Source organism: Mesitornis unicolor, unplaced genomic scaffold (assembly GCF_000695765.1).
Source record: "Mesitornis unicolor isolate BGI_N332 unplaced genomic scaffold, ASM69576v1 scaffold15499, whole genome shotgun sequence".
Classification (NCBI taxonomy): Eukaryota; Metazoa; Chordata; class Aves; order Mesitornithiformes; family Mesitornithidae; genus Mesitornis; species Mesitornis unicolor.
The window spans coordinates 37,689-51,551 of record NW_010208093.1 but is presented as its reverse complement, the minus strand read 5'-3'; the positions used below and the strand labels follow the sequence as shown (position 1 = coordinate 51,551).

The following is a 13,863-nucleotide window of genomic DNA, read 5'->3' as shown; positions in this document are numbered from 1 at the left end:
GACCAACCTTGGGTGGTAGCAGAGTGTGATGGTTAAATTAATGGAGTTTCTTCTCAAGCAGTAGCCATGGTGTGTCTAGATGCGGTGATGCTCCTCCATGGATTGTAGACCAGGTTATCTTGTGCAGCCCTCGCCTAGACCAGCGGTTCTCTGGGGTGAAGAAATGTGCCATGGCTGGCTTTCTGGGGACCTGCCAGCCATGAACCACTGTGGACATTGCACTAATAAAAGTCTGCTCACTTTTTGCATAGGGATCAGCTGGCTTACCTGGAGAAACTGGGCCATCTGGAAGCCTGGGCGAAAAGGTATGATAACGTATCTGACTACCCAGCAGCAAAAATCAGCTGTGAAAACCACTGGGGTGATAAAACAGTGGTGAGAGTTTGTTTACTGACTGTTGGCAAAGCTAATATTTGTGTAGCTATTTCAGAGCACAAGGATGCAATAAATAGTAATTCAAATGCTGTTACGTGAGGAATGCATCTGGTATCCTTGATCTTACTTGGCAGTTGATGTAGAGCTGATAGATTTGATATCTTGTTTGTATTATGGCACTTACTTCGCTATCCACTGCTATCGATTCACAGAACTTTATTGTAGTTGTTTTATGCGGTATTTATGCACTACTGCATAGAGAAGAGACAAAAGCAGAAAGGTAAAATTTGGCTGTATGCGTAAACTGAGTAAAGAAGACAACACTGTGAGTGTTGTCTGCTGTGCAGTAACTGTTGTGTTTATGAAAGCAAAGTTTGGCAGGCTTAATGTGACTAGAAATTAAAATATAAATAACCTAAGCATACTTCACATGGTCTTGTTTAGGTGAAGTACTTTAAAACTGAAAAACAGGAAACTATTACTGGACTCCATGTCAGCTTCAGTTATAATAATAACAACATAGCTGTTTGTCAGAATGATCCAGCACCATTTATATTTATTCCCTGCAGGTCTGAATTATTTCCCCTAGACTGGTCACTGCTATTTAGGTATCTTATTGAGAAAGTCTTAATGATGTATTAGAACTTCCATGAAAATCTGATTATAATTTATATAATCAGTGAAAGGAAATACACAAGTGGAAAACACTGCTTGTTAAAACTGAAATGTAGGCAGGTGTCATGTGGTTTTAATCATAATATCACCCTGGCATTCAATGTCAAAGGATTCTTGTCCTTTATTATTACACCTGGCCCAACAACCACTACATTAGGATACTGCTGCTAGTTTAGCTAGAGGGGAAGAGGCAGTAAAAGACTGGTCTATCAGCAAATGGAGGTAAGCTTCTTCATGGTGCAGTAAGTGTTGTCATGGCTATGCTGTTTCTGTAGAGTTTATCATCTTCCTCTTTCATGCTATGTGGGTTTAAATAACAAACATACTTCCAGTGTAATTATTTTCAAGAAATGTTTCTTTAATGGTGTGCAGCACAAAATATAGCATTGTCACTATGTCGTGTGTACTGTTTGCAATAAATGTGCAATATTTGTAGGGGGATGATCTACAGCCAAGCCTGGTGTTTGGGCTGGCTGTTATGTGAATAAAAGGGTGAGGAAGCGCCTAGGAAAGGGATCTTTTTACATTCCCTACCTCGGTTGTTTCCACAGCTGCTGAAGGGGTGGTCTTGCTTTTATATCTGTGCTTTACTGAAGAAATCAGGGAGAGGGAAACAGCATCTTATTTTTGTTTTGCTTGTTTGCTGTGGTGAGTTTTATGGATTAAAGAACGTCACTATAAATGTGATGCACCCAACAGAGAGAAAAAGGAATCTGCTAAGACTGGTGTACCAAATCTCTTCTTCAGCCTTCTAGGAAAAGGGAAGACAGGGAAGTTCAGTGTCATAACCTTCTCAAAAGATGGGTGGGCTTGTAGGAGTGTAGCAACTCAAGAAAGGTGAAAAAAGAGCTCTGCACTGTTTCTGAGCAGTCCCTGCACCAGTAGTGTTATGCACTGCAAAATGTTGTTGTTCCCTTCAGCTACCAGGGATCTTGTAGACGATGGGCTACAACCTTCATGACAAATCTCTGGGACTGCTGTGGTGGTGTTATTGCGGGTTAACCTTGTTGGCCGTATATGGCTGGCTCAATGGACATGGAATGAGCTGGACAAACAGCACTCACTTCACCTCCTTTTTAATTTGCCATTAAAGGGAGACCGCGGCAGTCCGGGGCGAGTGGGTCCTCCTGGAGATAAAGGTGTCATGGTAAGTCACAAATAATTTGGAACCTGTGGTTGTGTTACTCACAAAGACACTTCACTTCCCAAAACAATAATGAATTCTCACTCTTCTGACTGTGCAAGCTTTATGGAGCAGAGTAGTATTTAGTATTTATGGTGCGTTGTTCCTAGGGAGTTTCGTTTGGCAGCTTTATCGCCTCTGTGGAAGTGACACTGCAAAGTGCATGCTGAATGCAGCGGCAGAGCAACTGTGTTTGAAAAATGGCTCTAAGCAGAGATAAAAGACTAATCACGGTGAATTGAAAGGAGGAATAAATAAAGGAGGGAAAGTCAATGAATGTTCTGTGTAGACTGGTTTAATGTACGTTATTCTAATAGACAGATCTACCAAGCAGCATCACCTCTAGTTCTGCTGCACAGCGGTACCCGGACAGCCCCTGGGTGCCAGGACTGGCTTCCTGACAGCACTGCTTGTCCCAGATCAAATGCAACGTTTTATGAATGAATGAATAAAAACAAGTAAATCAGCTATACACAAGAAAAAAGCTATAAAAAAAGCTATACACACATGACTGTTGTATTCACGTGGAAGTTCTTGAGGAGAAGTGGTGAGGTTTGGTTGTGTGTTTGCCAGCAAGCACTGTGATGGCTCCAGGATGTGTAAAGAAAGCATTTTGTCTTGATCGGGGTGTCCCCACTTTCTGTTCCCTCTGTCACAGCCTTGACGTGAGGATTTGGAAATTCATTTGGAATTCAGCAGCTGTTGTGTCAGTAAATCTCTGTTAGCTTGTGCCTGCGAGCGGGAAAACGTCTGAGGTTGCTTTAATGAGTATTGAGATTTATCCAAACAAATACCTGTTTTCTAAACAGAATTTTGATAGTACATTTTACAAGAGTAAACATTTTATTCACTTACCTCCAATTTTGCAGGTAAGCAACTGGATTTATCATTGTGGTTGTAATAACTATTTTGATAAAATTGTTTTGTCTTTTCTATATTTGTTTCAATCCTAGGGCTACCCAGGACCTCCAGGAGGCCCTGGACCTGTGGGGCCAGAAGGATTACCTGTAGGTATAGAGTGGTTTGACATAACATACACCATTTCCAAATTGGCTTTTTGCTCTCCTGACTCTAAGAACAGTTTCTAATTTGTACTTCAGTCTATAAAACTGTCATGAAAATTTACCCGTCCAAACACAGAGCCTGTTCACCTGCATTTAGCAAGGATGATCCATGAGAGACAGGAAAACCAATTATATCATTTACTCGTCCGTTTAAAAATCACTCTTGGACCATTAGGGGAACAGAATTTTTTCAAGGATGGTTTATCATTGCACAGCAACTTTAATTTATTGATGTCTAATATAATTTAAACATATTCATTACATGTTTAGTTTCATTGTTAATAAAAAATATATTACATTTTGATTTGCTGTGTATAATTGTGTTATAATTTGGCTAATATGGGTCTTGGGCATAGATAAAATCAGAATCATTTATCACAAATTGTTAGGTTTCTTTAACATAATGTTGCTGAAATACAGATATCCCTTAGCAATGTTGGCATGTCAGGCAGAAGTAATTTATCCAACAGTCATGACACGATTTCTTATTCAGAATACAATCTCTTATTTCGATTTTTCTAGATAAATTGTAGTAATGCAGTTAATTGAATTTGAAACACGAAGGATTCTTTAACATAATGTTGCTGAAATACAGATATCCCTTAGCAATGTTGGCATGTCAGGCAGAAGTAATTTATCCAACAGTCATGACACGATTTCTTATTCAGAATACAATCTCTTATTTCGATTTTTCTAGATAAATTGTAGTAACGCAGTTAATTGAATTTGAAACACGAGGGGAAGTGATGGATTTGCATTGGCTGTGTTCACTGTTGCTCAGTGTGCATGAGCCTTGTAATTTTTGGAAATCTGTGCATAGCAGACAATGAATAGTAAGTTTATTTGACATGCAGGGACCTTCAGGGCCAAGAGGACCACCAGGGCCGCAGGGACCTAAAGGAAGAAGGGTAAGTAATGCTGTTGTTTCGTGTTACCTAGAGCAGAGAGCAGCGTGTTGCCAGTGTGAGTCTGATGTGGAACCAGTGTGAGTCTGATGTGGAACCAGCGTGAGTCTGATGTGGAACCAGCGTGAATCTGATGTGGAACCAGTGTGAATCTGATGTGGAACCAGTGTGAATCTGACGTGGAACCAGCGTGAATCTGACGTGGAACCAGTGTGAGTGTCTGACGTGTAACCAGCGTGAGTCTGACGTGTAACCAGCGTGAGTCTGACGTGTAACCAGCGTGAATCTGACGTGGAACCAGCGTGAGTCTGACGTGGAACCAGTGTGAGTCTGATGTGGAACCAGCGTGAATCTGACGTGGAACCAGTATGAGTCTGATGTGGAACCACTGTGAGTCTGATGTGGAACCAGCGTGAGTCTGATGTGTAACCAGCGTGAGTCTGACGTGGAACCAGTGTGAATCTGATGTGTAACCAGTGTGAGTGTCTGACGTGTAACCAGTGTGAGTCTGATGTGTAACCAGTGTGAGTGTCTGACGTGTAACCAGTGTGAGTCTGATGTGTAACCAGTGTGAGTGTCTGACGTGTAACCAGCGTGAGTGTCTGACGTGTAACCAGCGTGAATCTGACGTGGAATCAGTGTGAATCCGATGTGTAACCACTGTGAGTCTGACGTGTAGCCAATGTGAATCTGTTTGTTTTGTTTCGTGGTTTGGTTTGGTTTGGGTTTTTTTCAGACATAGGGTATAATTTATCCCAGACTTCAGTTTCCTTAAATGGGTGGAGTAGATTATAGCATACATCTGCATACACTGATAACTCCTTGTGCCTGTCCGAAGTGCCTATAGTAGGAGATTTGTCTGAGTCTGGGTTTCTGGATGAAGGAATTTACCTCAGCAGCTCACGGACAAGGACATACCCACCATCACCAGAGAGAATCTGTGTGGGCTTCTGAAAACAGTCATCATTTTCCCCCTACCATAGATAAGTTTTTTAAAAAGCCTATTTAAAAGGACATATTGGTAAAAATTTCTATCTGAGAATTAAGTTGCTAATTTAATAACAGACATTTCAATTTAAAAATGAATTATCTGTTAAAAAAAACCAAACATACACACAAAGAAATATTCACGATTACTTTAATAACTTGTAGGTTATCTATAATAACCTATGTTATCTATCAGTGCCCAGAAAAATGAGACTTTTGGGGCCTGTTTGTCAGGCAAAACTGAAATGCAGATATATTTGCTTATGCAGCATATCTAACAACATTCAAAGAGAAGCCTTAATTAGCTGCAGAGTGCAAGAATAAATAAACACTGATAAACAAAGTGAACGACAAAGAGTGGGTGTGAGCAGCAGCACCCAAGCCTGGGCATCGGCCGGCAGAGAAGTAGGTGCTGAAGTGTGCAGAAGGTGCTTCTACAAATGTGGGGAGAGCCAGTGGCATCAGGTGAAGAGTACAAATATGCAGTCATTTTCACTGTAAAATGCTGGTGTTTGAGCTTCATCTAAGAAGGAAAATCCCTTGGGCCCTATTAGTCCACCAGGATTTCAGTTTGGCTGGTGGCCCGTAGGGTGCAGTGAGTTACAAGGGTAATTTGGTGTGATTGTCTCTGAATAGGTACTGAACTGCTGCAGAGTGCATATTTTAGTTGCTCTAGAGGTAGCATTCCCCTCTAAACCCCTGCTCTGATCCTTCCCTCCATCTGCCAAAATCACCAGAGCTGGAGTCGGAGCCAAGCCACTGGCATGGACGCGAGTCCTCCCCTGCAGACTCTCCCTCCAAGCAGCATCTGCTACCTGGTGATTGTTTTTATGGGGAAATGGCTTACTTTAATTTAGATTTCTATTTTGAAGGTAGAAGATAGTTTTTATTTAGGAAGCGTCCCATCTTCTGCCCACTGAGGAATCTTTAAGGCGGTCTGTCTCTACAATTTCGGCAGCGCATCATGGAGTGCATTGCTTATAATTAAAACTCACTCAAAATAAAACCCAAACATCCTAAGCTCTGTGGATGTCCCAGTTTGGAGCTGTGGTTTATGCCTTTGCCTGCTTCCAGCACGACTGGGAATGCTTCATGGAAAGGGGTCTCAGAGCAGACCCAAGTCTTTGCTCTGTGAACAAACTCCCACTGAAGCCACTGAAAGTTTTGTTTGCTCTCAAGATCAAAATATCAGACCCAAAGTGGAATCTCGCATAAGGAAAGCATCCGAGGGCCCCGAAAACCTGGGTTTTGTCATACTGGATTTAGAAGTGTCAGGACCCCCAGCTCTGTGTGGCAGGCCTCAGAAAAATGCGTACTACAGTCATATACAGAAGTTAAATGGAAGCATATGGAGATTCCCTTTGTTGTGTGCTGAGACAAGAACGTGTCCCGTCGTCGCAGCTGGAAGCTGCAGGAAGTCTCTAGGAGCGCTGACCCTCTCCTTCTGCTCTGTCACAGGGTGGAATTCCTTCATCTCATAAATCCTGGGCCTTTCAGCAGCCGGTTCACATCCCAGATAACCCAGCAGCCTGAGAGCATCCAGCTGCTCGGTCTCCAGCACACCAGGGAGTTCTGGCCAGCTGAAGCTGTCTGGGAGCCCACAGAGTGTCTCTGTCGGGGGATTTTGGGGGATTTGCCACTGAACGCAGTGCTGGCGCAGAGCTTCCTCGGCTCATGCTCCAGACTTGATGGACTCCAGCTGCTCATGTGCAGGGCTGGATCCTGTTGTGACCCACATCGTGTTTTGTGGTGTTAATCTCATGAAAACAGAGAGGGACGACGCTGCTTTGTAGAGACTTCAGTGGCAGGATGGCACTCTAGGGGATGGGAATGTATGTATCTAAGAGAAGAAGTTTCTCTCTGTGACCAGAAGGAAGAAATAAATTCATCTGGAAGATGTATTGGTAGCAGTGTAGGCAGCCGTGAAGCTGTTGTTGCATGGGCTTTTGTTGTTCTTGTTTGCTAATGTATGGAGAAGAAAACCACAATGTCAGAGACGAGTTCTGCTTTTAGTTCATACCATAATATCTGACTAATACAGCTGCGGCTTTTAATTTGAGAGGAAGAGATCCTGTATCATCATACTAATTTAATGAGTGAGACCTAAGCAAGACTATCTATAGCTGCTAGGATTCTTAGCAGTTAGTATTCTCCAGGCTGATTTTTGGTGTTTGAGAGCTCAAAAGTAATAAGTTCTCTGCTCTTACTTCCCTGGAATGCAGCTCATGAGGTTAAATTTTGAAAACACAGGCAAATGACACAGTGAAGTGCTGTAAATTTGGGGTCAGGCAACAGCAGCCAGTAGGGTTATCTCTGCTTCAGATTTGTCTGTACAGGCCTGAAGAGCCTCAGTTACCGAAGGCCATCAGTGCTCGGTTTTAAAGAGGATATATTTCATGCTTCTCACCACAGGGAATATGGAACCTAGAAAAATGTGTGCTTCGGGATTATGTGAAACAAGTGGCCAGCGTGCTTTGTGCTGCATCGATAGCCGAGTGTGTTTATCTGTCATGATGGTTTAAAGGAAGTGACACTAAAATTTGTCATTTTCCAATATACTCCCTTGTCGACCACCAGAAAGGATCAGTAGCTACATAATGTGTTTATGTTACATTCAGTCTTCTGATATTTAGGATGAGAAGGAACAAAGAGTTAATTGATGCGTCTTGCCTTCTTAGATGAACTTTTTCTCAGCTTGTCATCCTACAGTTTCCAGTGTAAAATGTTCCATTTTAGAAACAAAGCTGAACCAAGGCCAAAGAAAAAAGCAGTAGCAATTGTTTGGCAGCGGCACTCCCAGCTCTGTTGCAACCTAAATTAAATAACAGCAGGCAAATCATGTGTGTGTCTCCCGTTCTGTACTAGCCGGAGTGGGAAATGATACAGATCCAATTAATCTGTGCCAGTAATGAGTCACACCACACTATTTATAGGGATGTTATGGTGTGCTTTTGTTAGAAGACTGGATTGCCTTTCTGCTGGATGCTGTGGCTGGCTAAAGGCAGGCTCGGCCCACACCCAGGGGCTGAGCATCGCGTTGGTTTCTGTGACTTGGTTTTCAGTTCAAAATTACATAGTAAAAGGTTGGTGTTTTGGATGGTGGGCTTTTCGCTTGGTTATTAGTGCTCAAATCAGTTGTCATGCTCCTCCTAATGATTGGGCTGTGGGTGCAAACTCCACTGAAGCGCTGTGTGAGTCGCAGAAAGGTTTTGGTGTGTTACGTGCACAACACAGACTGAGGATCTTGTGCAGTCTGCTGACAGGCCCATTTCTTAAAATATGGGCTGTGATTCCTTTTATGTGTTCAGTGGATTTACCTGTTCATGTTACTAATGATAGAAGATAAAACCTAGAAAGAAACGTCTTTATTACACAAATCTGTGTGACCAAAATGTGTCCCTTTTCCTCCTTGAGTACTTCATCCTGAGGTTCTGTCCCCTGCTGAGCCCTGTGGAGGATGCACAAAGACAAATGGCAGCTCATGCATCTAAAACGATCTTGCAATTTCTCAGCTTAATGCTCTTCATTTCCCCCTTCCTGCGTTGTCCTGGGTGGTTCTTCTGCAGCTCCTCCGTGAGCTTTGCTCCCCTTCTACCCCACGACTCAGTGACCTGTCCTCACTCCGTCTCAAAGCTTCCTCCTGTCCCTTCTCCTGTTCTTTGAGACATTTCATCTGAAGGGAATATCAGATCATGAGGCTAAGCCTGCTTAGTCTGCCTTGAATTTTCATCACAACCTGTTTTGTGTGCATAGCAGTTACAGAAAAAGTGCAGAGTAGTAACCTGACATTAATTTAACCAGGATGTTTAGCTTCCTTCTAAATTATTCTATATAATACTTCCATAATTGGGCTCACACAGTTGCATGATCTTAACATGATGTCCGGTCTTCTTGTTCTTATAAAGGCCTCCACCTCCCGGTAGTGTTTTGGTTCTGATCTCTGAGTGCACTGAAGTCACCAGGAGCTTTTTCCACAGACTTCAGTGTCCTTTGGTTTGGGACCTTTCTCACTGAGAGCCATGCAGCAATCCAGAGTGTCGTCTTCTCCTATAGCCTCTTTTCTCCTCCAGCTTAAAAAATGCCTGTAAGTACTTGGTCCTGGCTTAGACCAAAACAAGAGAGGTCGCCAGGCTTAACCCAACGATTGCTCAACAAAAGCTATGTCCCAACTACTGAAGTACCAAGGGTATTCAGGCAGCTTTCCCTGCCTGCTCGTTTTCCTTTGCCTGTAGTTTCTGAGTGTTCCCTTGTGCTGGCCAGAAGCAGCAGTGCTGAATTGCTGACAGATGGGCTTCTCATGGGATGTTTCTGGCTCTGCCAGGATTTGTAAGTCTACATCAGCTCGCAAGAAAGGCCTTTTCTTGAGACATTTACATTTCAGGAGGAAAGCCCAAGTGATAAATGCTGTTCCTGGGTTACCCATCAGACATTTTGGCTGTGGCTCCCAAGGGCAGTGTGTGGGTGTTCACTGTCTGTTCTGACTGAGGTTTTGGTGTGCACCAGTAAATCCAAGTCAGAAAGAACAGAATCCTGATGGTTTGTCTCAAAAAAACCCAAGAGGGGCATGGAAGTCATGGATACTTCTGAAGGGAAAGTAGTCTAAATAAAATCACACGTGCTTTCAGTGGTCATTTTAGAAGCTCCTGTTATGAACTATTAGAAAATACTACAGCTCTCTGGAGATCAGTCGTGATCGTGTGCCCTGCACTATAAACCATGACCCAAGGTGCAAGGTTTCCACAGCTCACTTTGAAAATGCAGATCGTTTTCCTTAGGCACTGCCACAGCGGGTCCCTCTGATGCCACCAGGGAAGCTGCTGTGTCCCATCCTCCCATGCACTCTGCTGTGAAGAGCCTGGCTCTGTCTTGACGCTTATCGAGCTCTTGCTTTATGGTGGTCATTGCTTGTAGGTTTTTATTAACTGGTTTTAGTTGCATTTTCCATACCCAAACAGTCACGGTGTTTAGAATTATGGAAATAACTTCCTAAGTCAGCATGGATAACATATTCTCTTCCATTTTGCTCATCACTTTTGGGGACTTTTTCATTTGCTTGTAAACTAACGGATTTAGATTTCCAATCTTAAATAGTAGTTTCTGAATGTTTTGGCAATAAATACTTGCTATGTTGTAATACAGTAATACTGATATAACGGGTTATATTTGCTCATCTCTTGGTTATAAAAAGTCAATTTACAAGAGACATTTTAGTCTTACAATAGAGCAGTTCACTATGCAAGATTATAATTTGCTTTTAGTCTTGCCTCAGACTGGTTTATCAGTGGAAGGACTTTATCTGCGTGGTTTAGAGCCTTACTAGAAAGCTGTATTTCTGTATATGCAACTCATAATGCGCTCAGAAGCAATCACTCCATATAACCAGTGCTCATCTAACGTCTTCTAAATGCATCTCTTGTGTGTATACAAAGTGGATGGAAAAGAGAGCAGAAAACATCAGCCTGCAGGCTGGCTCCAACATAGACCCTAAACATTTTGTTTACATATTTTTGAAAAAAAAAATTATTTTTAACTTAATATTTCAGCAAACTAGAAACTTACTTTATTCTTTGAAGCTTTATTTCACACTTAGCACCCAGTGAAAATTGGGGTTTGTGCTAACAAAACATGTTTCCCCTCTCCTAAAGCTTGTGTCGCTTCTCCCTGCTGATAACCAAAAATAACACATAATTAATATTCCACTTGTTCAATATCCAGGGGCCAAGAGGTCTAGATGGGCTTCCAGGAGAACCAGGAGCACAAGGCATTAAGGTGAGTGCTTGCATTGCTCAGTGCTATAAAAACATTGAGATAGACCATGGCAGATAACAAAACCAACCAACCAACCAACCCAGCATGGCAGAAGCCATAAAGCCCCCTTTAATCCAGGAGCTCTGCAAATCTCCACCTTCTTCAGGTACTTCCTTATCATGGTGTAAGCCTGGACCTGCACTTTCTGCAGAGTTACCCAGCGTTTAAACTGATAGCAACTGCATGCAGCTTATCCAGCAAATACATACAAAATTAATGCATTGTTGGTTATTTATCAGGGAGAAAGAGGCGATCCAGGAAAGAGAGGATTTCCTGGGCTCATTGTGAGTATTGGAGCCAGTCTTTGGAGTAAGCCCTAACACAGTTATTGCTAATTGCTGAGCTGTGTTTGGAAATTACCTGAAGCCAGCATTGCCTTTCAATATTTCTCTTTGGCCAGGGTAAAGCTGGAAATCCAGGAGAAAGAGGAGACCAGGGTGCACTCGTGAGTATGAAATTCTCTAGTACTTCTACCAAAAAAAGTCCACAAAATCTCGTATTTTGTTTCACACTTGAATATGAGGAAATTTGTCGACTTTAGAGCATCTGGAGAACTCTAGCAGTGCAGTTTGTGTTTATTCATGCAGAGAATCAGGGGCAGATGGGAGTGTGAACAGGGTCTGGTCTGCTACAAGACCATGGACGATGGTCCACAGAACCAGTATGACAGCAAATTGCAGCTGTATTTAGTGGGGTCCTAGGAGTTGCTTTGGTGTTTTGGGGTGGTTTTTTTTCAGTTTTACTGTGGTTTTAAGGGAGAAAGTCATTGTGATATAGAAAAATAATTATTTGATAGATTTTAGAGTGATTGTGTACCATCAATATTGGGATAAATGTAGGAAAATATGTAAAGTATATCACATGGATAGGAAAAAATTCCTCTTTTTAAGGCTTCTTTCAATGAAAATCCCACATGTTCTGTTTGAGGCTTTTTTCTACAAAGAATGCTGTTAGTCAGTCCAAACTGTACTCTATTTTCAATAAAGGAGGAATCAGAAAAGCAGAAACAAAGCAGTACTGATGGAAATTTGGTGCTGCAATTGAGACTCAAAATGTTGGTTATCACTGTTCCTCTCTTTCCTCTTCTGCTCAAATTTAGGAGCTTGTTGCCTCTCGCCTTTGACATGATGGGTTTTCATTTCCTGTTTATTCACTTTTAGATGTGTTTATATTTACAGAAATGAATGAAGCAAAACCTCATTAGGTTGAAACTATAGGATTAGTCCGTTTATTGTGAGGTAGAACATACTGCTCTATCATTCTTAAAGCCACAGTTTCTAGAAGAGAGACAGACATACGCTGTAAGCCAGGTTGAGTAGAAAGAAAAGCAGCCCGTGAACCTTACTGCTCACCTTAAATACAGTTTTTAGAGCAGGATGCTCATACATTGTGTGCGGGCCCAGTTTGTGCCCACAGGCAGCACTTGAGTCTAAGGAGAGTGATGTGGAGAAGTGGTGGGTCAGCTCAGAACAGCCCCTATGGGAAAGAAACAGAGGAAGGATTTATTTGGGTCTCCTCCACCTGCAATGGGCGCTGGTGATGTGGCCATGCACATCGACCAGGAGAAAAGGCTGCGCGTATTTCTTGGGTATTTCTGAGCCAGTTATGGAGTGAGCAGAATTGAGAGAGGAAGTGGCTTTTCACAGAATATGAAACAGCTTGTTTCCAATGGTTTTTATTTTATTTTAATATTCCAGGGTTTGCTTGGGCCTCCCGGAACCACAGGAGACAGGGGACCAATAGGAGAGCCAGTAAGTTGATCCTTATGCCTTTTTCCACACATCATGCTGAATTCCCTAGTAACTCAAGCTCTGTTTGACCAAGGTTCCGTGTTGCCAACTGTGGTTAGATAGGAATTGTGGGGTGACTGTTCCAAAACTGTAGGGCTCGAGTCTGCCTCCCTTGTGTAACGTAATTTGTTCGTAAGGAGTCCAGTTACCCGTGTTGGGAAGCAATGTAGTAAGGGGTGCACAGCATAAGGGATCACGACAGATTCTGGACCACAGTATTTTGTGGCTTTATGCTATATTGACGTAAACATCTACATTATGGTTTATGTAAACGTATGCACCAGCACACATATTAGTAGTACTTTTTCAAGGCAAATTTTAGGATAGTTACTCAGGAATTCAAGGACCACATCTACTTGGCAGGTTAAATTTTCCACAAAAAAAGAGGCTGTTATAACAAACCTCAAGCATTCTTCTGCTGGATGGTGTCTTGTTCTGTTTGTTATTATTTCAAAGCCACACTCACTTTTATGTGGCTAATATTGTAACAAGAGATCGTGCAGAATCTGCAGCAAATGAATGCAAAGTTCTGCAAGTTATAGCCCTGACAGGAATACTCTTGCATCACCACCTCTTGGGGTAAATCAGATTATGTGAGTACAGTGACAGAGCGTGCGCTGTCCTAGGGGAACCTGGGAGAAGGCTCCCATCTTACAGTGCAGAAATCCAATAGAGTTGTCAAAAATTGTGTGTTTTCACTGCTGCTGAAAAGTTATTTTGCACATCTAATGACATACAACTAATTTAAATTTTGAAAGTGAACTATTGATATAAAGTGTATTATTTCTACTTATTATCATTATTTCCAATATTATTTCTACTAATCCATAGGCTGATGTGCTTACAGAAAGCCGTTGCATGTTTTTAAGGGCTAGAAAAGTACCAACTTTTATTTTGGCAAATGTTCTGATATCATTGCCTGCTTAACTTGATCTGCAAACTTGTAGAGCTGCGTAATGTTTCAAAAGAAAACATATATTCTAATGGTAATTCCTGTCACTTCATCTTTTTCATTTATTCTATCTAATCTTCATGTTGTGATGTTTCAGAGCCTTACAATGCAAGGCTTATACATA

At 42.1% G+C, this 13,863-nt stretch overlaps 1 protein-coding gene across 1 annotated transcript in view; it reads left to right on the top strand.

Moving 5' to 3' along the window:
- Positions 1 to 251: 251 nt before the first annotated feature.
- LOC104546866 (collagen alpha-1(XXIV) chain-like) overlaps positions 252 to 13,863 on the top strand; it is a gene marked incomplete at its 5' end in the record, with an annotated part of 48,889 nt that continues 35,277 nt past the window's right edge. The window contains 3 exons of the mRNA XM_010192368.1: positions 252 to 375; positions 2,144 to 2,197; positions 3,187 to 3,240. Coding sequence (XP_010190670.1) covers positions 252 to 375; positions 2,144 to 2,197; positions 3,187 to 3,240 — 232 coding nt within the window. The remainder of the gene's footprint in view (positions 376 to 2,143; positions 2,198 to 3,186; positions 3,241 to 13,863) is intronic.